The sequence below is a fragment of the Pan troglodytes genome, chromosome 1 (genome assembly GCF_028858775.2).
Source record: "Pan troglodytes isolate AG18354 chromosome 1, NHGRI_mPanTro3-v2.0_pri, whole genome shotgun sequence".
Taxonomy (NCBI): domain Eukaryota; kingdom Metazoa; phylum Chordata; class Mammalia; order Primates; family Hominidae; genus Pan; species Pan troglodytes.
In genome coordinates this window covers 4,760,217-4,785,281 of record NC_072398.2, presented here as the reverse complement: position 1 = coordinate 4,785,281, position 25,065 = coordinate 4,760,217, and the positions used below count along the sequence as shown (strand labels likewise).

Here is a 25,065-nt window from a genome sequence, read left to right as displayed (position 1 = left end):
ATGTTGAACACGCTGGCCCTCAGGTAGCCCTTTTCTATGGGCACAGCTGCTGGCATTCACCCACACAAGTTTCCAGCTTGCTTATTCATGTCTGCAGCATGATTTTACAGGCTACTCTTTGTTAGAAAATAAATGACTTTGGGGCTGCTTTTTGTTAAAAGGGAAATTCCGCTGAGGACTCTGTTGCCCTTTCCATCTGCCTAAATAATTTCCATCTCCTGTATCAATATCAACACCTTGGGAGATGTTAGCCACCAAGTACAAATGTCTCGTTTACTCTCATGTAATCATTAAAGGAGAAGACAGTATCATTCCCATTTTAATGATGAGGAAACTGAGGCTCCCCACTTCCTTGAGGAGATTCTTGTGGAGCCGGTAGAGCCTGGGAGGTGAGGGCACAGGTCTGGAGGCTTCCTAGTCCTTCCTTTAGTTCTGTCTTCTGGACGTACTAGCTCATGTCCTTAGCTAAGTTATTTACTCCCCCTGAGCCTCAGTTTCTTATCAGGTGTAGTGCTCACCACATCGTCTATGATTAGATAGTTGCCTAAACGTGGCTTTCCTGACCAGATTATGAACTCTTGAGTGGAAAGACAACATTGTCATCACTGTATCCCTAGCGCCTAGCACACTGGAGGCACAGCAGAGCTTGCAGTGAGTGCTTTTCATTGAGTTAAAAGCATCTTCCAGCTAACATTGCTGTGTCTTTATGGCTTTTCCTATTTTTTAGTGTACAATGTCTATTTGCTGTCTGCCCCAAAATGAGAGAATCACAGAGTTTGTGTGAAAATAGCACTGAATTCTTATTAAAACAAATCATCACACATACCCTCGGGTGGCAGAATGTGACATGGAGTTTGGAGAACTGGGTTTGATTCACAGCGCTGGCATTTACTCGTTTAAGTGGACTTTGCTATTTAAAAAGTCCACTTAACCTTGCTGAGACTTGGGCTATTCTTATAAAGCAGAGAGTTAATCATGTTTACCTTGCAAGGTGACTGTGAGGATTAAGTGAGATCATTTCTGTAAAAATGCTCTGTAGAGGATGAGCCCCAGCAGGGCCGTAACAGAGAAGAGCGCGGTCATAGGAACACAGGCTACCTGGGGCTGTGCGGCCAGGCTCTGGAGGGACCGACACCCCTGGCCTCTCCTATGGATATTGAATTTTGACTGTGGCTAAGCCCAGATCCCACTCCACTTACAGCCACCCTCCCAGGGAACAGGTTTGCTCTCATGTGGACTGAATACATCACCTCAAAAAGCCAAGCCATCAGGGACTCAAAATCACGCACGGTGCCTGCACCTGCCCAGTGAGAAGGAAAGGGCTTTCTACAGCTGGTTAAAACCTGGGTTCAACAGAATCACTCTGAGCAGAGCCCTGAGCTGGGCTGGGCTCCACAGCCAAGTCTGAAGAGTCCGCACGTGCTTTCACAATCATTCACTGAGGCCTGGTAATGCACAGCCTCTGGCCTGGCTAGACATTTCCCCTTAGGAGGTCAAAACTCTCTTCTCCACCCAGCCAGCCCTCTCTCCACACCCATCTCCTTACACGCACCTTCCCATTTTCTTTTCACTCCTCCCAAAACCTGCCAAGAGACACTGCCAAGGGGCGGTGGCAGGGAGGATTACTTGGTGCTGGTGCAGGGATTCTTTATCCTCAAATCAGCTTTTACTGACTGCTTCTAAGGAGCAGCGCTGAGTTTACTCACCTGTATTCAGCAGGTGTTTGTTTGTATGCACGCCACGGTCAAAACCCAGCCCAGCGCCCACAGCCCAGCAACTGTAGAAACCAGCGTCCTTTAGGTGGGTTCTTAAACTGTAATGTGGCCCTGGGGTAATATTCCAAGGTGGTGCTTCAGAAAATGGATAGGTGCCTAAGAAAGCTACGTGTCCCACCCCTGTGCATTCAGAAATGTCATTTGTTCCCTTTATTGTGCCAGTTCCTCTCTCTTCTTATGACTTAATACCCCATTGTTATTTGCCATCCAGGGCTCAGTCATATTATCCCAGCCACTGGGCGGCCCAGACAGCCTGTGGGTTTTCTGCAAATCAGAGCCCCCAGAGGTCGTCTTTGCACAGACAGAGACAGAACTTGCCCTGCTCAGTGCTTGCCTTTCATGCTAGACAGTCAGGCCCACTCTAGCCCTCATACACTCCACTCAGAACCTAATTCTGTCCACGTCTTGGCCCCTATAATTCCCTTTGCTTGGAATCTCTTCCCCAACCCCTTTGCTTATCCGAGTCCTAGATCTAGACACTCCTCCCTCTTCTGTGTCCTATGGACCCTTCATTCAGATCACTATTTCAGCATGTGAAGAGCTTTGTGAGGACAAGCGCTGCTTCTTAGTCAGCTTTGTATCTGCAGAGCCTAGCATAGTGCAGGGTGTTTTGTGTGCATTCAATAAATGTTGGTTGAGTCGAACTGAAGGCATAGTTTCAGTTTTCATCCATTATCTAACACATATTTAGTGAGATACGTTATGCAAAATGATGTGCTACTTTCTACTGACTCTGAATTTTTTTTTTTTTTTTTTGAGATGGAGTCTCACTCTGTCCCCCAGGCTGGGGTGCAGTGGCACGATCTCAGCTCACTGCAAGCCCCACCTTCCAGGTTCACGCCATTCTCCTGCCCCAGCCTCCCAAATAGCTGGGACTACAGGTGCCCGTCACCATACCTGGCTAATTTTTTGTATTTTTAGTAGAGACTGGGTTTCACCGTGTTAGCCAGGATGGTCTTGATCTCCTGACCTTGTGATCCGCCCGCCTTGGCCTCCCAAAGTGCTGGGATTACAAGCGTGAGCCCAGCCTCCTGACTTTGAATTTTTATGGCATCTACTGACTGCTCAGAATCTGTGGGACATCCCGAAAGACCCCACATGTCCAGGCATCACAAACTCAATAAAGTCACCTTCCCAATGATGGCCATTTATTGTGTTCCCTCTCTTGGGGAAAGGCAGGATTCTTTCCAATGCCTGAAGATGCAGCTTTGTCTCGGACACTTCCCTGTCTTTTACCCTCCATCCTATCTCCTAAAATATCCTCAATCAGCCCTATCCTCTCCATCCACATTTCCATCATATCAGAGCTTCGTCATGTCCCACATAAAGCACTACAATCACTTCCTAAGCAGTCTTTCTGCTTTTAGTCACATGGTCTTCAAATTTGTTTTCTGGCTGGGTGCAGCAGCTCGCACCTGCAATCCCAGCTCTTCGGGAGGTCAAGGCGGGAGAATCACTTGAGCCCAGGAGTTCCAGACCAGGCTGGGCAACATAATGAGACCCTGTCTTTAAAAAAAAATGGTTTTCCACATTGCCATCAAAAAAGATCTTTCTCTACCATGTCATGAACCTTGTTAAACATCTCACAAAGTAGCCTGGGCAACATAGTGAAACTACAAAAAAAAATTATATATATATATATATATATATATATGCCAGGCATATGGTACATGCCTGTAGTCCCTCCCAGCTACTTAGGAGGCTGAAACAGGAGGATCTCTTGATCCCAGGACTTAGAGGCTACAGTGAGCTATGATCACACTGCACTATAGCCTGGGCAACAGTGAGACTCCATCTCTAAAAGCAAACAAAACAAACAACAGCAAACCTCACAAAGATTCCTATCACCTCCATCAGTAGTTCTCAAACTTTCAGACACAATACCCCCTTTTTAATAACAGATATTTTGTAATATCTCTGCTATTCTTCTGAAATAAAATCTGTAAATAATATAAACCAACCACATATAATTTTAAAATATTAGGTTGGTGCAAAAGTAATTGCAGTTTTTGCCATTGAAAGTCATAGCAAAAACCGCAATTACTTTTACACCAACCTATCTCATTACAGTCTTATAACTATAATATAAAAGAAAAAGCAATGTACTATAAAATGAGACGTATTTCTGGCCGGGTGCAGTGGCTCATGCCTGTAATCCCGGCACTTTGGGAGGCCAAGGTGGGCAGATCACTTGAGGCCAGGAGTTTGAGACCATCCTAGCCACCATGGTGAAACCCATCTCTTCTAAAATACAAAAATTAGCCCGGTGTGGTGGCAGGCACCTGTAATTCCAGCTACTCAGGAGGCTGAGGCAGGAGAATCACTTGAACTCAGGAGGCAGAGGTTGCAGTGAGCTGAGATTGGGCCACTGCACTCCAGCCTGGGCGACAGAGTGAGACTCCGTCTCAAAATAAATAAATAAATACAATAAAATAAAATGAGATGTATTTTAAAGCATAAAACCTGAGCACCATTGCCCTCCAGCCTGGTCTCCCTCAGCCCCGTTGTATTCCACTTGTACCACCCACCTTTGTCCCACCCCTTCTTACGTTCACCCCACAGAAGTGCTCCCTCCCAGTCCCCACATGTTAGCTCAATGATGCTCCCGAAACTCCTCAAAATCCAGCCTCTAGACAGGGCTTGAGTCCCCCTCCCAGGCTTGCAAGCGCCTTGTGCTTTGACATCACAGTGCTGCTTCACGTTTAGTCTTTACAGACTTATTTGTTACAGTTAAAAAAAAGATGAAATTTTGTAAACATCAAAAGTAGAAAAAACCAGTATAATGAGCTCCCATTTACCAATTCCCACATTTCTTTTATTATTTTTATTTTTATGCACTTTTTTCAGACAGAGCCCTCCATTTACGGATTCCCACATTTCTCTTTTTTTTTTTTTTTTTTTTTTTTGAGACAGGGTCTCGCACTGTTGCCCAGGCTGGAGTGCAGTGGCACAATCTCAGCTCACTGCAACTTCTGCCTCCCGAGTTCAAGCAATTCTCCTGGCTCAGCCTTCCCAGTAGCTGGGATTACAGGCATGTGCCACCACATCCAGCTTTTTTTTGTATTTTTAGTAGAGACGGGGTTTCACCATGTTGGCCAGATTGGTCTCGAACTCCTGACCCCAAGTGATCCACCCACCTTGGCCTCCCAAGGTGCTGGGATTACAGGTGTGAGCCACCGTGCCCAGCCCGATTCCCACATTTCAACTGTTATCAACATTTGCCCCACTGGTTTTATTTATTTATTTCTTATTTTTTGTTTTTCTTTTCATTTAATTTCATTTTATTCCAGAAATAGGCTTGCCCACCCACTGGTTTTATATATCCACTTATTAATTTTTTTCCTAACGTTGTGAACCTAATACCTGATATGTTAAATATTTCCTTATGAATCCTGAACATAAATAACATTTTATTACAGATGCGGGAGGTTGTGGTGGGAGGAGGGAGGCCTGCGAGGCCCATACACTCAGCTATGGTAGAAAAGGGCTGGTTATGCATGAAAAAGACCCTTATCAGGAAATTCCATGGCTTTTAGGGGCTCAGTGCCAGAAACTGGGGACAAAGACCAAATACGTTTTGTATTATGCCGCGGCTGGCATTCTTCTGGAATGAACTAATTGTAAGAACGGCTTTCTTCTCACCTCCTAATTTTCTGCTCTAGTATATTCATTGCTCACCAAGGAAGAGACGTTCAAGGCTATTACCCTGGGCAGCTGGCAAGACTCCATTTTGATCATAGTGCAAAGAGAGCTCCCAGGTGAGACACCTCCTCAATCCCAATGTCCAAGAATGTCACGAAAGCTACAATGATAAAAGGGGTGGGCGGGGGGAAGATACACTACTCCTCATAATACTGATGATAGCAAAAATAATAATGGATAGAAGAGGTTTACAAGAAAATATACCAAACTGTTAATGTTTTTTTTTTTAATGAGTGGTGAGATTATTCTTATTTTATATCTTACTGTTTTGAGAAAAGGTATTGCTCTGTTGCCCAGGCTGCAGTGCAGTGGCGAGATCTTGCCTCACCACAACCTCCACCTCCCTAGTTCGAGCAATTCTCATGCCTCAGCCTCCCCAGTAACTGAGACTACAGGCACACGTTACCATACCCAGCTAATTTTTTTGTATTTTTAGTAGAGATAGGGTTTCACCATGTTGGCCAGGCTGGTCTCGAACTTCTGGCCTCAAGTCATCCGCCCACCTTGGCCTCCCAAAGTGCTGGGATTACAGGCATGAGCCATTGCACCCAGCCCATAGGCACTTTGACCTTATTTTGTGTTGTGGGAGACATTCTTTTGTAGGAAAAGGAGTACTCTCACCCATCATTCAAGGCACCTCCTTTACAAGGTCAGGTACCTGTTAAGCATGAAATAAGAACAAGCAGAGGTGGGTGGGTATTCTCAATGATTCTTCAGGCCCATCCACAACAGAGCACCTTCCCATCATCCAGCATCTCTCCCCATTCAGTACCCCACGAGCACGGTCAGATTCTTGCTCTTGCTTTTTCTGAACGTCAGGCACAGCCTCTCCGTTTCTGCTAACACACTCTTTCTTAAAGAAGGCCCATCACAATCAAGGTTACCCAATCAGGCAAACATAACTGATGATGAAGCAGTCTTAATCTCCCCTCTAAGTGTGATGAGTTCACAGCGATATACTCACAGAAGGCTACTCACTCGTTTAGATTTAGATGTTCCTAAATCTCAGCCAACACTTAATATTTTTCACATCAACAGCAGCTCATCTCATCTATTTTATAGTTTAAAAACATAAACGTTTATGAGAACATTTAGAAAACATTCACAGTCAAAAATGGAATGATTGAAAATTACCCACAATATCATCACCCAGAGATAATCCTGCAGAATCATCCAGATCTACATCAAAGTGGGACGGGATGGGTATTTCGAAACCTTTTTATTTTTATTTTTGGTAATAGCTGCATTGAGACAATTCACATACCATACGATTTATCCATTTAATTCAATTGAATGAATTCAATTCAATGAATAATTCAATTGAATGAATTCAATTCAATTCAATGCATAATTCAATTGAAACCTTTGTTTAAACTTAATGTATCGTGGACTTTTTTCCATTTCAAAAGTTATAATCCTATACTACAGCATCCCCCCCTTTTTTTTTAGATGGAGTCTCGCTCTTGTTGCCCAGGCTGAAGCGCAGTGGCGTGATCTCGGCTCGCTGCAACCTCTGCCTTTGGGTTCAGCGATTCTCCTGCCTCAGCCTCCCGAGTAGCTGGGATTACAGGCGGCCACCATCACGCTCGGCTAATTTTGTATTATTAGTAGAGACGGGGTTTCACCATGTTGGCCAGGGTGGTCTCGAACTCCTGACCTCAGGTGATCCGCCAACCTCGGCCTCCCAAAGTGATGGGATTACAGGCATGAGCCACTGCACCCAGTCGTACAGCATCACTTTATTTATTTATTTTTTTTTTGAGACGGAGTCTCGCTGTCTCCCAGGCTGGACTGCAGTGGGGCGATCTCAGCTCACTGCAAGCTCCGCCCCCCGGGTTCACGCCATTCTCCTGCCTCAGCCTCCCGAGTAGCTGGGACTACAGGCGCCCACCACCATGCCCGACTAATTCTTTTTTGTATTTTTAGTAGAGATGGGGTTTCACCGTGTTAGCCAGGATGGTCTCGATCTGACTTCATGATCCGCCTGCCTCGGCTTCCCAAAGTGCTGGGATGACAGGCGTGAGCCACCGCGCCCGGCCGCAGCATCACTTTTAATGGTGGCATGGCATTCCCACATATTTCTGCGTCATTGTCTAAATAATTTCCTATTTTTTTACATGCAAGTTGTCCCACTCTTTTTATTATCATAAAAACACTTTGACAAGCATTCTTAGAGCTAAGTCTTTGTTGACATCCTAATTGTTGGGATAAAATATGTGCAGATTTTCAAGGTCTTAATATATATCACCAAAGCTGGACCAGTGAAGGTATACTGCCACAAGCGATATTTTGCCACTACATTTTGGTTGCTCTTTGCTTTTCTTTTCCAAGGGATACCTATTTGAGTAGGGGTACAGGAAGGTCGTAATGATTTCAGGTCCATCAAACCCCAAGAGGCACATAGTGGTTAGTCTAACTAGATGTATTGATTCCTATTTTATTTTATTTATTTCTTTGAGACAGGGTCTGGCTCTGTCACCCAGGCTCAGTCTCGGCTCACTGCAACCTCTGCCTCCTGGGCTCAAGGGATCCTCCCACCTGAGCCTCCCTAGTAGCTAGGACTACAGGTGTACACCCCCACGCCTGGCTAATTTTTGTATTTTTTTGTAGAGATGGGTTTTCACCGTGTTGCTCAGGCTGGCCTTGAACTCCTGAGCTCAAGCGATCTGCCCCCATCAGCCTCCAAAAATGCTGGGATTACAGGCGTGAGCCACCACACCAGGCCTGCACTGGTTCCTTGAAGCAACAAACATCGCAGAACAGTTACACTGGGAAAGGGCACCGGGGACCTCCGGAGCGCGGGGAGTGGCTGTGCACGGGTGGATCTAGTGGAGAGTGTGATACGCATCACCTCCTAGGACCTGTCATTGGAGAGGGGGAGGGATGCTGAAGGGAAGAACAGGGAACAGAAGTCCCTGAACCATCTACTGCAGCTTTGCCAGGGCTGGTCGCAGAGCCGTGGGAGTCTTGTCAATACTCTCTGTTAGCCTCGCGGCCGTTTCCAGGGAATGGATTCCAGCTGACGAGAAAATGGACTGCTTTTTTCTACTGGCTTTTCAGCAAACGATTTCTATTTCCCTTTAGACCGCTCATAGACTTGACAATTCCACCCAAGACAAAATATCACTATCAGCCTCAATTCGACCAACAAACACTCATTCGATATATTTGTCTTCGAAGACATTCAAAGCCTGCTGAGCCATGGTATAAAGAAACCACTTACCGAAGAGACTATTCTCTGCCATTTTATGAGATTGGTAAGTCAGGCCAACTGCTCTTAACTCTCTGAGATTAACCTTGCCTGGGCCACAGATTAGCATCTCCTGTGGGCTTGCTGTCTCAGGGAGCCTGTTTGGGACCAGTCGAGTTGGAGGCATGGATATGTGTGTGTGTGTTTCTGGGGTGCAGGAAGAATTTAGGGGGCTCCCCAAGGCTCCTCGCTACCTAGTTCCCTGCAGAGGAGACTTCAGGGATGGAAATGCATATATCCTTATTAACACACAGTCTCAAGTCTGACCACGCTTTCTTTTATCTATTTATTTATTTATTTTTATTTTTATTTTTTTGAGACGGAGTCTCACTCTGTCGCCCAGGCTGGAGTGCAGTGGTGCGATCTCGGCTCACTGCAAGCTCCGCCTCCTGGGTTCACTCCATTCTCCTGCCTCAGCCTCCTGAGTAGCTGGGACTACAGGCGCCGCCACCACGCCCGGCTAACTTTTCTGTATTTTTAGTAGAGACGGGGTTTCACCATGTTGGCCAGGATGGTCTCGAACTCCTGACCTCATGATCCGCCCGCCTAAGCCTCCCAAAGTGCTAGGATTACAGGCTTGAGCCACTGCGCCCAGCCTTTTTTTTTTTTTTTTTTTTTAAATTAGAGACATGGTCTCGCTATGTTGCCCAGGCTGGTCTTGAACTCCTGGCCTAAAGCAATCCTCCTGGCTTAGTCTCCTAAGTGGCTGAGACTACAGGCATAAGCCACTGCACCCAGCTAATTGTTTAATTCTTTTTTATAGAGATGAGGGTCTTGCTTTGTCGCCCAGGCTGGCCTCAAACTCCTGGCCTCAAGCAATCCTCCTGCCTCAGCTTCTCAAAGTGCTGGGATTACAGGTGTGAGCCACCACACCTGGTTGGCCACTCTTCACTGAGCCCCTTGTCACATGACAAAATCATTATTGTGCCTAAACATACTGTTAAGGGAACTTTTCTTATTCCCAATTTCAAACTTTATGACAATGATTTGACATTTGGAGGCATGTTTCAAAAATTCTAAGTTCCCCTTGTAATATGTGAGGCTGCAGCATGTAAAAAAATACTGAAAGGGGGCCAGGCGCGGTGGCTCATGTCTGTAATCCTGGCACTTTGGGAGGCCGAGGCAGGCGGATCACCTGAGGTCAGGAGTTCAGCACCAGCCTGCCCAACATGGAGAAACCCTGTCTCTACTAAAAATACAAAGTGGTGGTGCATGCCTGTAATCCCAGCTACTCGGGAGGCTGAGGCAGGAGAATCGCTTGAACCTGGGAGGCGGAGGTTGCAGTGAGCCGAGATCGTGCGACTGCACTCCAGCCTGGGCAACAGGAGCAAAACTGTCAAAAAAAAAAAAAAAAAATACTGAAAGGGACTGAGGCTCCCCGACGTATAGGACCTTGGGGGAGGACATGTAGACACCAATTTAAGCATTGCTTGTGTTCCTGCTGTCATTGGTGCTTTGAATTTTAGTTATTGGGATGAATTACTTCATTGACAGAGTTTTTCTTTTTTTTTTTTTTTTTTTTGAGATGGAGTTTCACTCTGTCGCCCAGGCTGGAGTGCAGTGGCACCATCTGGGACCTCCACCTCCCAGGTTCAAGCGATTCTCCTGCCTCAGCCTCCCAAGTAACTGGGATTACAGGTATGCGCCACCATGCCCGGCTAATTTTTGTATTTTTAGTATAGACGGAGTCTCACCATGTTGGCCAGGCTGGTCTCGAACTCCTGATCTGAAGTGATCCACCCACCTTGGCCTCCCAAAGTGGTGGGATTACAGGCGTGAGCCACTGCACCTGGCCAACAGACTTTTAAAATGAGTAAACCTCAATATTTTGGAGGCTCTTACACTGTGGCAGGCACATATTTAGTCCTGAAAGCAGCTCCCTGAAGTAAAGTCCTACTATTTTCCCAATTTTACCGTAGGAAAAGCCAAGTCAGAGGCAGTTTATTAACTAGCCCCAGGTCACACAGCTAGGCGGTAGGAGAAGCAGAATTCAGCCCCAGGTCATTTCAAGCTGTGCTTGACTCAGAAGCTACAGAGCCTCTGTCACACCTGAGCGTCACCTGTACTATTATTTATTTAATAGTCTTCTTTAAAGAGTGTCTCTATTTACTTAAAATATGGAATGCCAAAGGAGATGGCCTGGGCTGGGCCCCTGGGCCCCAGGGAACAGCAAATGCAGCCATCAGGAAGATCAGGAAAAGGGAGGGAGAGGTGGATCTTGGGAGAGTTGAGCCAGGGGTAGGGGTGGCAATAGCCATGGGGGCCAGAGGTTGCCAGCAGGGGTTTGGGATGAGAGGCTTCAAGCAGGGCAAAGCTGGGTTCTGGAGGCTCCGAGACGACTGGAGCCTGACCACGGCGGGAGCTGAGGGGCTGGGGAGGAGGCTGGGGCTGAGGTCAAGGTCACTGGGAAAGGAGGTGCTGGGAGGGCGTGCAGAGTGGTAGGGGTTGCCGTCCCAAGGAGCCCTGGGGAGGGCTATGGCAATGGAAGCTGGGGATTAGCTTGACACGGGTTAGGGCTGAAGGAAGTATGAGGCTTGGGGCAGTAGAAGTTGCTGGGGGTTGAGGAGGGGCTAAAAAGAAGAGGTGGTCAGAAAACATCAATGGGGTTCCGGTCCCCACAGAACTGGATGAGCACGTTGTCCTTTCAAGACCACCTGGGAGTTTGAAAGCTGTTTCCTTTGCATAAGGAAATCCAGGTGCGCCTCCAGTTTCCAAAGTGACCTTCGACAGGACCTTCTTTGCAACTCCTCTGCTATGAGATCTCATAGACAGACAAACAGACACAAAAGGTGTTCTCCCTTGCTTAGTTTAGCAAACAGTTTTTAATTCTTTCCAAACCTATGGAGCTAAATAAATTTTAGCAAAGCAATGAAATACTCACCACCTACTATGTATTGTGCCGGGACATAGAAAGTCCAGGAGATGATTTCAGTCCTGCAGGGAACTCACAATCCAGTTGGGAAGATGAGGCTTGGGAACTGACTAAATACCAAATAGAGGTGCAGGAGTTGAAAGATGAGGCCGGGCACAGTGGCTCATGCCTGTAATCCTAGCCCTTTGCAAGGCCGAAGCGGGAGGATCACCTGAGGTGAGAAGTTCGAGACCAGCCTGGCCAACATGGCAGAACCCCATCTCTACTAAAAATACAAAAATTAGCTGGGTGTGGTGGCACACACCTATAATCCCAGCTACCTGGGAGGCTGAGGCAGGAGAACTGCTTGAACCCAGGAGGTGGAGGTTGCAGTGAATTGAGGTCATGCCACTGCGCTCCACCCTGGGTGACAGAGCAAGACTCCGTCTCAAAAAACAAAAACAAAAGCACACACTGTCACTTCTGATGTATCCTGTTAGTCACATACAGCCAGCTCTAAAGCAGTGTGCAGAGGATTACACAAGGCATGAATACCAGGGGGCAAGAATCACTGGGGTCCATGCTGGAAGCTGGTGACCCCAGTATGATTTAGTTGTTTGTTGAGCAACTGTTATGAACCAGACACTGCTATCTGCCGAATACAGTGACCAGGGAAGACAAGATACCTGCTTCCGCAGAGCTGACATTCTGGTGGGGATATACAGCATAGCCAAGTGCATTTTTTTTTTTTTTTCAAATCATAGATTGTGGTAGTGCTATATGGGAAATAAGCAGGGAGATGAGGATAGCTAAAGGAAGTAACTTTAAATAGGGCAGTCAGGGAAAATGTCTATGCAATTTTAGCTGAGCCCTGAAAAATAAGAATGAGTCATATAAAGGGCATTTCAGGCAAAAGTAACAGTAAGTGCAAAAGCCTGGAAGCTGGGAAGGGCTTGGCATATTTGAGGAATAGAAAGGAGACCAGTGTCGTTTGGTGGGTAACGAGTGAGAGTGATCAGACAACTGGATTTTATTCTACGAGCAATGGTAAGACATTGAAGGATTTTTAACAGAAGAGTGGCATCTTATATTTTAACGGCATTATTTGTATTACTCTGGCTGCTGTTTTTTTTTTTGTTTTTTTTGTTTTTTTGTTTTTTTTTTGAGACGGAGTGTTGCTCTGTTGCCCAGGCTGGAGTGCAGTGGCGCAATCTCATCTCACTGCAACCTCCACCTCCCGGGTTCAAGCGATTCTCCTGCCTCAGCCTCCCAAATAGCTGGGACTACAGGCGCGCACCACCAGGCCCAGCTAATTTTTGTATTTTTAGTAGAGGTGCGGTTTCACCATGTTGGACAGGATGGTCTCAATCTCCTGACCTCGTGATCTGCCTGACTTGGCCTCTCAAAGTGCTGGGATTACAGGCGAGAGCCACCGTGCCCGGCCCTCTGGCTGCTGTGAAGACACTGTTAAATGGAGGGGAAAAGTTTCTCAGGCAGACCACTGAGAAACAATTTAATAGGTTAGACCAGAGATGATGGTGGCTGGGACCAGCAGGGAAGATAAAGAGGAATAAATGGATTCCAGCGATATTTTGGGGGTGGCATCAACTGGACTTGGTGATATATTTGATATCAAGAACACTTTCACTTACCCACACATATTCCTTCAGGAAATAATTTGAGGGCCTATTTAAGTGCCAGTCAATGTGACAGCTTTTAGCCATACCACATGAAGCAAAAATAGACACAAGATTTCTACACTCAATAACCATGGATGGGTGTGGTGGTGCATGCCTGTAATCCCAGCACTTTGGGGGACCGAGGTGGGAGGACAGCTTGAGGACAGGAGTTTGAGACCAGCCTGGGCGACGCAGTGAGAACCCACTCCTACAAAAGAAATTTAAAAATTAACTGGGCGTAGTGGCCCCTGTGGTCCAAGCTACTCAGGAGGCTGAGTCAGGAGGACTGCTGGAGCCCAGGAGTTTGGGGCTGCATGAGCTATGATTATACTACTGCACTCCAGCCTGGGCAACATAGCAAGGCCCCAACTCTAAAAAAATAAATAACCATAAAAGTCTACCTGCCTTAAATGCTATAAGGCAGAGTTTATATGGGGTTATAGGAGCATATAGTAAGTCAGAGAAAGCTTCCCTTAGGAAATGATGAGCCAAGAGCTGAAGGATAAGCTAAAAGTTAACTGGGCAGAGAGTGGGGAAACAGGTTCATAGAGAGTACAGCATGTGCAAAGGCCTTGTGGCAGGAAGGAGCATGACATGTTTGAGGAACTAAAAACAATAAGGGTGTGCTGGAGTATAGGAATCAGGAGGGATCATGGAGCAGGGTGCGGTGGAGGGATGGGAAGAAAGACCAGAGTATGAAAGACGTTACAGGTCATATTCAGGGTTTGGCCTCTAGTCTGAGAATAATGGGAAACTGTTGAAAAGTTTTAAGGAAGGCAGAAGTAATGATTACAATTTCATTTTGTGAGGGATAAAAGACTACAAATTGGGTTCAGTGTACACTGCTCGGGTGATGGATGTACCAGAATCTCACAGATCACCACTAAAGAGCTTACCATGTAACCAAACACCATCTGTTCTCCCCAAACCTATGGAAATAAAAAATTTTAAAAAATTCATTTTGAAAATGTTCCTCTAACTGTGGAGAAGAAAAGGAGGGGCAGGGTGGGGAGCAGCATGGGGCGAAGATTGAATGTGGAGAGTCAGGAGGAAATTGCAGTGGTTAAAGTTTTTTTCTTTTTTTGAGACAGGGTCTCACTCCCATTGCCCAGGCTGGAATGCAGTGGTGCAATCTCAGCTCACCGCAGCCTTGGCAGCCCAGGCTCAAGTGATCCTCCTCCCTCAGCCCCCCGAGTAGCTGGGACTACAGGCATGAGCCACCACACCCAGCTACTTTTTGTATTTTTTGTAGAGACAGGTTCTTACTATGTTGCCCAGGCTGGTCTCAAACTCCTGGGCTCAAGCAATCTGCCCACCTCAGCCTCCCAAAGTGCTGGGATTACAGACATGAGCCACCACACCTGGCCAGGTTAAACATTCTTAATTTTGGTTACATTGCTTGGAGTTTTAAAAAATCTGGACGCCCAGGCTATACCCAATACCAGTTAAATCAGGATCTCCGTGTGGGGCGGCAAAGTGGGGGTCCCAGGCACCAGTCATTTTTAAAACTCCCCAGATAATTCCATAGCGCAGCCAAGTTTGAGAAGCAGTGATTTAGGCAGCAGATGATGGGTGTTGGCAGTAGATTTAGATACATTTGAGAGATGCTTAGGTGGCAATGATTGCATAAACAACAATAGGCTGGCAAAGGGCTGGTCTGCAAGAGGCCTGACAAGCACTCCTTGAGGAAGAGTTTTTCACAGAATAAGAGAAAGAATATTAAGTTGTTTATCAAAGTATAGGCTGTTTATCCTAACCATTTGGCCAGTTTTCGTTTGTTTGTTTGAGATGGAGTCTCACTCTGTCACCCAGGCTGGAGTGCAGTGGCGTGATCTCAGCTCACCACAACCTCCACCTCCCAGATTCAAGTGATTCTTCTGTCTCAGCCTCCCCAGTAGCTGGGATTACAGGCACCCACCACCACGCCTGGCTAATTTTTGTATTTTTAGTAGAGACAAGGTTTCACCATCATGGTCTCGAACTCCTGACCTCAGGTGATCCACCCGCCTCGGCTTCCCAAAGTGCTGGGATTACAGGCATGAGCCACCGTGCCCAGCCTAGGCCAGTGTTTGATCAGATTTTCAGGGCAGAAAGTATGTCTAGATTAGCAAGGATTTACATTTATGTTCAGTTCTCTGAGGTGTCTGATTAAATATAGACCATGATAGATCATGGTTACTGCTTAAGAAATTCTTCCTCAGTTAAAATTATTTCTCAGCACATATAATTTCATTGATTTCCTTAGGAAACATTTTTTGGGCACTGACTGTGTGCAAGACACAGTGGAGGGTATGGAGAAGGCTCTGTCCTCAGAGAATTCATAGCCTGGGAGGATAAGATGGCCCCTCAGAGGAAAGTTACCCTTGTATTACTCACCCTGGTGCCAAATAATTCAAATAACTCATTTTTCCAAAATAAAATATATGCCTTTACCAACAGCGTGGCCCTTAGGCTCTCTGACCCTCAATATTCTCACCTGCGAAAAGGATAAAAATAGTATCTACCTAATAGAATTGAGATACCCATATAAAGAATGTAAGCATTGTGCCTGTATGTACTATTACTATGCCTTCAAAAATGTTAGTTACTATTAGTATTATTGATCAAGAATAAACGTATGCCACAATCAATATCTGTAAAATACTAATACAATGGAATTGCATATATCACTGAGATTAATTTCTAAAATCGGTGCACAAGGTAAAAATCATGCATGATCAAAGTAATCCTTGAAAAATATCTTAGACTGGCCAGGTGCGGTGGCTCACACCTGTAATCCCAGCACTTTGGGAGGCTGAGGTGGGTGGATCACCTGAGGTCAGGAGTTCGAGACCAGCTTAGCCAACATAGTGAAACCCCATCTCTACAAAACACACACACACACACACACAAATTAGCTCACGCCTGTAGTCCCAGCTACTCAGGAAGCTGAGGCAGGAGAATTGTTTGAACCCCAGGAGGCGGAGGTTGCAGTGAGCCAAGATCGCACCACTGCACTCCAGCCTGGGCAACAGAGTGAAAATCCATCTCAAACAAACAAAAACTCTTGATTGTTAAAGAGTGATATTATATTAAATCATTAACATATTTGGAATACACAGAATCCTCAGCAAGGTGGTTAAAGTTTCTCTGTGGTTATCAAATAATTATTCATTTTATTTTCCAACAATGACTTTCAAAGGAGTCACCACCACAAATCCACATGAACAATAACTGCATTTTGTCTGATGATAAGGAAATCCAAAAAATCATTTCACACTTTCTTCCCATAGCATCCCCAATCTGTGTAGCACGTTTCAGGGTTGATAACACCCACTGTTCTCACAACATTGACTGTTGAGTTCACCTGGTTAAGTTGTGTATGATTCAACCCCATCGTACAGCCTGCAAGGATCATGAGGAGTTGCTGAATGGAATTCCTCACACTTCTAAATTACTTTAATACATTTCCAGAATATAGTGTAATTAGAAGGCCATCATTGCTATTTGACTCCATAAAAAACCTTGAAAAGTCATGTGGTTGCTGACTACAGACAGGATCACACTCGATTAAATCTAAAAATCCTCAAAGATTTCATTTCTAGTCATACTCCTTGGGTTAGTGAAATGTTATCCATTCTTAATATCCAGAAATGTTTATTTCTTGAGATACTGTTGAAGCACTAAGGAATGCAGACTAGAACAGTGAAAGATTAATGATTTTGGAGTCTGTTCTGTGTCAGATGTGGACTGCACCTCTTATAAGCTATGTATACTTGGGCAAATTAATCTTTTTGAGATGGCAATATCAGTGTACAACTGAGAATTACTCTGAATATTAATGTAATAAACTCTAATATTCACCTAATAATATAATAAAGTTTTGTTACAATGCAGCTGGGCGCAGTGGCTCACACCTGTAATCCCGCACTTTGGGAGGCCAAGGTGGGCGGATCACTTGGGGTCAGGAGTTCGAGACTAGCCTGGCCAAAATGGCAAAACCCCATCTCTACTAAAATACAAAAATTAGCCAGGGGTGGTGGCGGGCACCTGTAATCCCAGCTACTTGGCTGAGGCAGGAGAATCACTTGAACATGGGAGGTGGAGGTTGCAGTGAGCCGAGATGGCGCCACTGCACTCCAGCCTGGGCGACAGAGTACGACTCCGTCTGAAAAAAAAAAAAAAAAAAAAAAAAAAAAAAAGTTTTGTTACAATGCTTTTGAAACACTAGCCTTTGGTTCCTTGAGCAATAATTGTATTAAAGTGAAGCTCTCTTTGAACCCTTATTTTTAGATAAGCAAAATTGTTAATGATTATAGATTAGAGGTTATAAAATACAAGGGAACACCAATGGGTATGAATTTAGGAACGGCAGTATCACCCAAGGTAGGAGAGTGGGTGGATAAGACATGTGAAATCTCAAGTAAGACCAGTAGATTTTGAGTTCTGCCTCTGCCATTTCCTGGCTGTGTGGCCCTGGGCAATGTACTTGTCACTCTGTTGCTTCTGATAGCAAAAGGGATGGTGAAATAGATTCAAGTTGAAGAAAGATAAGGTGTAAAGTGTTTTCTTTGGCTGTTGTGTGGAGGTTGGATTACAGCAGGAGTGTAAGGAAGAGGAAAGGATATCAGTGTTTCAGGTGAAGTCCAGGTGGCCTGGACCAGGGTGTGATGGGGGAGTGAAGAGAAGTAGGAAGTGAAAATTAATTGGATTTGGTTGGTGAGAGAGCAGTCAAGGGTGACTCCCAGGTTTCTGGTTTGTGTTATTATAAGTAACACAAAAGAATGGATGAACTTCATTGATTTCTTTGGTTTTCTCTCTTTTTTTTTATTTTTGAGACGAAGTTTCACTCTTGTTGCCCAGGCTGGAGTGCAATGGTGCGATCTTGGCTCACTGCAACCTCCGCCTCCCAGGTTCATGCAATTCTCCTGCCTCACCTTTCCGAGTAGCTGGGATTACAGGCACCTGCCACCACGCCGGGCTAATTTTGTGTATTTTTAGTAGAGATGGGGTTTCACCATGTTGCCCAGGTTGGTCTCGAACTCCTGACCTCAAATGATCCACCCGCCTCGGCCTCCCAAAGTGCTGGGATTACAGGCTTGAGCCACCACACCTGGCCTATTTTCTATTTATTGTGATATCTATCATACCTGCAAAAAATATTTTGTATATATTCAATTTAAAGAGTAATAATAAAATACTTATTTATTCCTTAGGTCAGTTGTGAAAAATAATTCCCTAATATACTTAAAGCCTTTGAGTCCCCCCATCCTTCCCCCCAGACGTACCCTCTATTCTGAATTTGTGTTAATCTTGCCTTTGCTATTGACTGTTTTTACCATATACGTATCTATTCCTAAATAACATAGTGATTGATTTTGTATGGTTTTGAACTTTGTTTATTCTGTTTGGAGTTCATTGAACTTTTCTAATCCAAAGGTTTATAGTCAATAAAATTTGAGAAAACAAAGAAACCTCTGAAAAAAGAGAAAAAAATGATTTAGGGATGGCAACGAGTGCAATTTGATACAAAACAATGCACCGATAATGTACGACTAAAAAGGTTTGGGGGTACAGAATGAGATGTCGACATGCAAATTTACGTAATTTATTTCATTTTATTTACATTTTGGCATAATTCACTAATATGCCTCTTAATCAGAGACTGAACCAAAGAAACAACCTTTTGACTGAGTCCTTTTTCCCACATTTTAAATGCATTCATTTGTCTTAAACCCCAAAAGTTATTTTGTTACTGTGCACAACTGCTAAAAGGACAGTGTGTTAAAAATTAGGAGTGAGGCCGGGCGCGGTGGCTCACGCCTGTAATCCCAGCACTTTGGGAGGCCGAGGCGGGCGGATCACGAGGTCAGGAGATCGAGACCATCCTGGCTAACACGGTGAAACCCCGTCTCTACTAAAAATACAAAAAATTAGCCGGGCGTGGTAGCGGGCGCCTGTAGTCCCAGCTACTCGGGAGGCTGAGGCAGGAGAATGGCGTGAACCCGGGAGGCGGAGCTTGCAGTGAGCCGAGATCGCGCCACTGCACTCCAGCCTGGGCGACAGAGCGAGACTCCGTCTCAAAAAAAAAAAAAAAAGAAAAAAAAAATTAGGAGTGAGTAGTCTTTAAATAAATCCTTAATTTGTTTTAAATTCCAGATTGGAACCAGAAATTAGCCACAGTTTCGCTGAATCCTCGACCGCTGAATTCACTGCCAGAGCTCTACTGTTGTGAAGAGAGAAGCAGCTTTGAAAGAAATGCTTTTAAACTAAAATAACCACGGCATTCGAACAAAATAACGTTTGGCATTCTTAGGTGGCCCTTTTAGACTAAGTTAATGGCAGCAGAACTACTTTCAGTTTCAGTGTGTATACAGATGGCTATAATCCTAAAATATTTACATGTTGCAAATTCTTTGCAGATTAAGTTGGTCAGCTGAGAACAGGGAATCAAGATCTATCCTTAAGAGAACTTGAATTTAAGCCCCACTCCCAGTCTTATTGCTGATGCTGGCAAGCTATCTTACATTTAGGCCAATGTATACGCAGGATCAGGTAAGAAGATCATTGTGTCTGCACAATAATTGCATCACTGTTGGGAAAAATAAAAAAAAGAACCGGGGGGACATGGTCAATTAGAAAGAAAACTGGCACTGGAGACCCTCAAGGGGCTCTGGATGGAGAAACCCAGGTGTAGCCTGAGGCTGTAGCGAGATGTGGGACTGATAAAAAGGATTAACTGAGAGTCTGTGTCCAGGAGTTAGCACCCCTATCTTGGCAAGAAGAAAGCCTGACAACTAGGCATCAGCTCCTCAGGCAGAAAGCTAAAGGGTCTTCTCTAGGGAGAGGAAAGAATCCCAAAGGAAAAAAACCTTACATTTGGCTTCTAGGGACCCCTGCCCTCCCCCAGTTCCCCAGCATACTAGTTGACTCCCTCCTCGCTCACTCTAAACTAACACCTATTAATTGATAAACTTCTCCCAAGAATGCAGAGTTCCATATAGCTTTCCATTGCCTTAGTCTTAAATGTGAAGGGCCAATCAATGATCAAATGATAGGGTTCTCCAGAGAAACAGAAACAGAATATATATATATACATATATATTATTATATATCTATAATATATAATAGATATATTATTAATAATCTAATAATATATTATTTTATATATAATATATATTGATAGATATATTATTAATAATCTAATAATAGATATATTATATATAAATAGAATATATATATATGTATTATGTATGTATGTATGAAATGAGGATTTGTTTTGATGGATTGGCTTGTGCAATTATGGAGGCTGAGAAGTCCCAGGATCTGCCATCTGCAAGCTGGAAGCTCGTGAAAGCTGGTGGTGTGGTTCCAGTCCAAGTTCGAAGGTTGGAAAACTGGGGAACCAATGTTGTAAGTCTCGGTCCAAGTTTGATGGCCTGAGAACTAGGAGTGCTGATGTCAAAGGACAGGAGAAGATGTATGTCCTGGCTCAACCAGAGACGGCAAATTCATCCTTCCTCCATCTTTTGGTTCTATTAAGGCACTCAAAGGATTGGATAATGCCTGTCCACATTGGTGAAGGACACCTGCTTTATTCAGTCTACTGACTCAAACATTACTCTCCTTCAGAAACCCCTTCACAGACACACCCAGAAATAATGTTTTGCCAGCTAACTAGGCATCCCTTAGCCCAATCAAGTGAACAAATAAAGTTAACCATCAGGCCAGGTATAGGGGCTCACTCCTGTAATTTCTGTGCTTAGGGAGGCAGAAGTGAGTGGATCACTTGAGGAAAGGAATTTGAGACCAGCCTGGGCAACATGGTGAAACCCCACCTCTACAAATAAATACAAAAATTAGCCAGGCATGGTGGTGCATGCCTATAGTCCTAGCTACTCAGGAGGCTAAGGTGGGAGGATCACCTGAGCCTGAGGAGTTCGAGGCTGCAGTGAGCCATGATCACACCACCGGACTCTAGCCTGGGTGACAGAGTGAGACCCTGTCTCGATTAAAAAAAAAAAAAAAAATTAACCATCACAAGTTTACCCCTTGTCAACTTGGCACCCATAAACATCTTAAACCATACTTAACTTCCAAATAAATAACAAGGTCATAATCCTGCCTAACATGATATTAACATCCTGCACACAACCGAAAACGCACTAATCCCAGGGTGTTTACCTCCCGGAAGAGGAGGTGAAGTCTTTGAATGATGTTTACTCTTCTGATAGTCTATAACTTAAATACTATGATGTAGCATTAACAATACTCAAATACTATATATAAGGTCAGTACATCTTATGTTATATGATGAGGGAATAAGACAGGAAATAAAGCAAACATTTTTGCCTAAAATATGTATGTATACGTACAAACATGCTTATTAAAAAATGAGGCCGGGTGCAGTGGTTCACCCCTGTAATCCTAGCACTTTGGGAAGCCAAGGCGGGTGGATCAGCTGAGGTCAGGAGTTCAAGACCAGCCTGGCCAACATGGTGAAACTGCATCTCTACTAAAAATACAGAAATTAGCCAGGCGTGGTGGTGCGTGCCTGTAATCCCAGCTACCCAGGAAGCTGAGGCAGGAGAATCACTGGAACACAGGAGGCGGAGGTTGCAGTGAGCCGAGATCACGCCACTGCACTCCAGCCTGGGCAACACAGCGAGACTCTGTCTTAAAAAAAAATGAGGACATATGGCAATTACAGTCCTCATTCCTGTAACTGGCCACACGGTTGCAACTGATATTTATAAAATGCTGCCTTCTCCTACTATCCATTCTGTATCCCTTTTGACTTCAACACATAACTCAGCAGTCATGGTTCTTTACCAGGTGGAGTGGCCTAAACCTCCATTCCTGAAGGGTCTGGTCATTAGTAGTCCTGCCTGGATTGGGTTGGGACATGGTAATACTGAGAGACATCCTAAGTGATCCATATCCCAGAAATATTCTTCCTTTGTGGAGTAGTGGAGTGGTAGTTCAATTTCCCCTTGGTCGTCCAGATCAACCGCCCCAACCAGCAACATAACTTCCTTCTTAGCTTGCTGACTCTGAGGCGTGAGGAGCCTAAAATGGCTGGGCAGCAGTCTTAAGTCCAGTCCAGCAGGATCATTGTTTCTCCTAGTGGAAGCATTCCTCCCTCTGGAACTAAGGTCTCTAGGCCAGCAGAGCATAAAGTCCTGGGAGCAGTAAGCAAACATTTTGCTAATGGGTTACTAAGGGTAATAGTGAGTCATGCCACTCCCATTTCTACCTCTTGATTCCTGGATCTGTGAATCCTAGCTATGGGAGAGCGAGCACCATATACTGGACACTGATTCAGAGCATTTGCAGTCTTCTGGAGAACCTTGCTGCACCCCTGCAAGGTATTGCCGCCTAGCCGGTACCGTTAACTGATTCTCCGAAAGGCTATTCCACGGCTCTATCAAGCCAGCGGCTTCTGGTTAGTGGGGAACATAGTAAGATCAAAAAATTCCATGAACATAAGCCCATTGCTGCACTTCTTTTGCTGTAAAGTTGAATTCTTTAATCAGAAAGCAATGCTGTATGGAATACCAAGATGGTGGATAAGGCATTCTGGAAGTCCACAGATAATAGTTTTGGCAGAAGTATCGTGTTCAGGGAAGACAAATCCACATCCAGAGTAAGTGTCTATTTTAGTAAGGACAAACTTCTATGATGGCAGCAATCCAATGTAATCAACCTGCCACCAGGTAGCTGACCGATCGCTCCAGGGAATGGTGCCATACTGGGGGCCAGGTTGGCCTTGGTGAGTTGAAGTCCATGTTGCTGAGCCCATGTGTAATCTCCTTCCTTGCCACCATGGCTATTTTATTCATGAGCCCATTGGGTAATTACAGTGGTGGCTGGAGAAAGAATCTGACTTGTATCCACAGAATGGGTCATCCTATCCATTTGATTATTAAAATCCTTCTCTGTTGGCTGGGTGCAGTGGCACATGCCTGTAATCCCAGCACTTTGGGAGGCCGAGGCAGGAAAAATTGCTTGAGCCCAGGAGTTTGAGACCAGCCTGGTCAACATAATAAAACCTCATCTCTACAAAATAAATAAATAAATAAATAAGCCAGGCATGGTGGCATGCACGTGTAGTCCCCGCTATTCAGAAGGCTGAGGTGGGATGATTGCTTGAACCCAGGAGTTTGAGGCTGCAGTGAGCTATGATCAAACTTCTGCACTCCAGCCTGGGCGACAGAGCATATCTTGTCTCAGAAATAAAATTAATTAACAAAATCCTCTGTTGAGGTTCCCTTCAATGAACATTCATATGGGATAAATGTCTTTGTGTTTTTTGCCCAGAGAGATCTATCCAAATACCTGTTCCCTAAATTTTTTTTTTTTTTTTAATTATAATAGAGGGGCTGGGTGTAGTGGCTCACGCCTATAATCCCAGCACTTTGGGAGGCTAAGGAGGGTAGATTTGAGGTCAGAAGTTCAAGACCAGCCTGTCCTACATGGTGGAACCCCGTCTCTATTAAAATACAAAAATTAGCTAGGCATAGTGGCGGGTGCCTGTAATCCCAGCTACTTGGGAGGCTGAGGCAGGAGAATCGCTTGAATCTGGGAGACGGAGGTTGCAGTGAGCCGAGATCACGCCACTGCACTCCAGCCTGGGCGACAGAGTGAGACTCTGTCTCAAAAAAAAAAAAAAATAATAATAATAATAGAGATGGGGTTTTGCCATGTTGCCCAGGCTGGTCTTGAACTCCTGAGCTCAAGCAATCCGCCTGCCTCAGCCTCCCAAAGTGCTAGGATTACAGGCATGAGCCACCACACTTGGCCCCTTCCCCAAACTTCTTTGTCACTAAATTTCCAATGACATTGGGCCATCCGGCCAAACCACTGGCTACAGCCCATGAATATTTAATTGCACACTGGCCATTTCTCCTTCCAAGCAAAGTGCGTAACTAAGTCTACGACGCAAAGTTATGCCCCACCAGAAGGATTTCTCTTTCCCACTGTCCGGGCCGCTCCAGCGAGGGACTGCGGTGCTGTAGCTGTCCACTTGCAGGTGCTGCTGCATATCATGCAGGGCCATCTGTACAACAGGCCCCAGTCTTCTTTTTCTGCGTCAGCTGATCATAGGGAACTCCCCATGAAGCCACAGGTTCAGGCTGAGAAGGAGAAACAGTATAGAAGGAATGGGGACTGTGGACATGTAGACCACTTCTTATAACCTACTTGTGCCTTCAGAAGGGCCTGTTAGGGCCTAATCACATATATACCACTTGCATTTGAGAACCGGATGTTGTGTGCTATGCACGCCCAACTTTATGGCGTGGCGGGTCAGATTACATCAGTTCATGATGGGCAGCTAGGGTTGCACGGTAACTTGGTGGCCCATGGTCAAGCATTTAGTCTCTGCTAAAGCCCAGTAGTAGGCCAAGAGTTGTCTCTCAAAAGGAGAGAAGCTATCCAAGGATGTTGGCAGGGCCCTGCTCCAAAATTTTTTTTTTTTAACTTTTTTCTGCATTTTTTTTTTTTTTTTTTGGTAAACCAAACCAACGATAAAACAACTATTTGAAATTTTACACTAATGTAGAGATTTTGCTGGTCCCCCAAATAAAAATACTATTTCCTTGCAAAACAATCCCCAATTGCAATGGTGGGTTACTCCCAGTTCATCAGACCCTATCGAGCAATGCACTCTCATTCCCCACACCTGGCTAACTATTGCCATTAATGCAAACCACAGCAAAAGGGGATAAACAGTTTAGCAAAACTCTACACAACTGGAGTCAGTTCTGTTACATCTGCTGGGTTCCTCTTTTCTTTTGTTCATGCTTACGAACTTGGAATGTCCACACC

General features: G+C 45.0%; 1 protein-coding gene across 3 annotated transcripts in view; it reads left to right on the top strand.

The window, feature by feature from the left end:
* The window catches only part of SPMIP3 (sperm microtubule inner protein 3), a 36,818-nt gene extending 17,282 nt beyond the window's left edge, over window positions 1–19,536 (top strand). The window contains exons 3-6 of one of the 3 annotated variants that reach the window (XM_054674849.2): window positions 5,438–5,533; window positions 8,562–8,734; window positions 10,253–10,365; window positions 19,396–19,536. In XM_054674849.2, the coding sequence (XP_054530824.1) occupies window positions 5,438–5,533; window positions 8,562–8,734; window positions 10,253–10,353 (370 nt within the window). In that variant the 3' untranslated portion in view covers window positions 10,354–10,365; window positions 19,396–19,536. The remainder of the gene's footprint in view (window positions 1–5,437; window positions 5,534–8,561; window positions 8,735–10,252; window positions 10,366–19,395) is intronic. The other 2 variants (XM_001137054.7, XM_024352949.3) reach the window with 2 other exon arrangements.
* The last annotated feature ends 5,529 nt before the right edge of the window (window positions 19,537–25,065 follow it).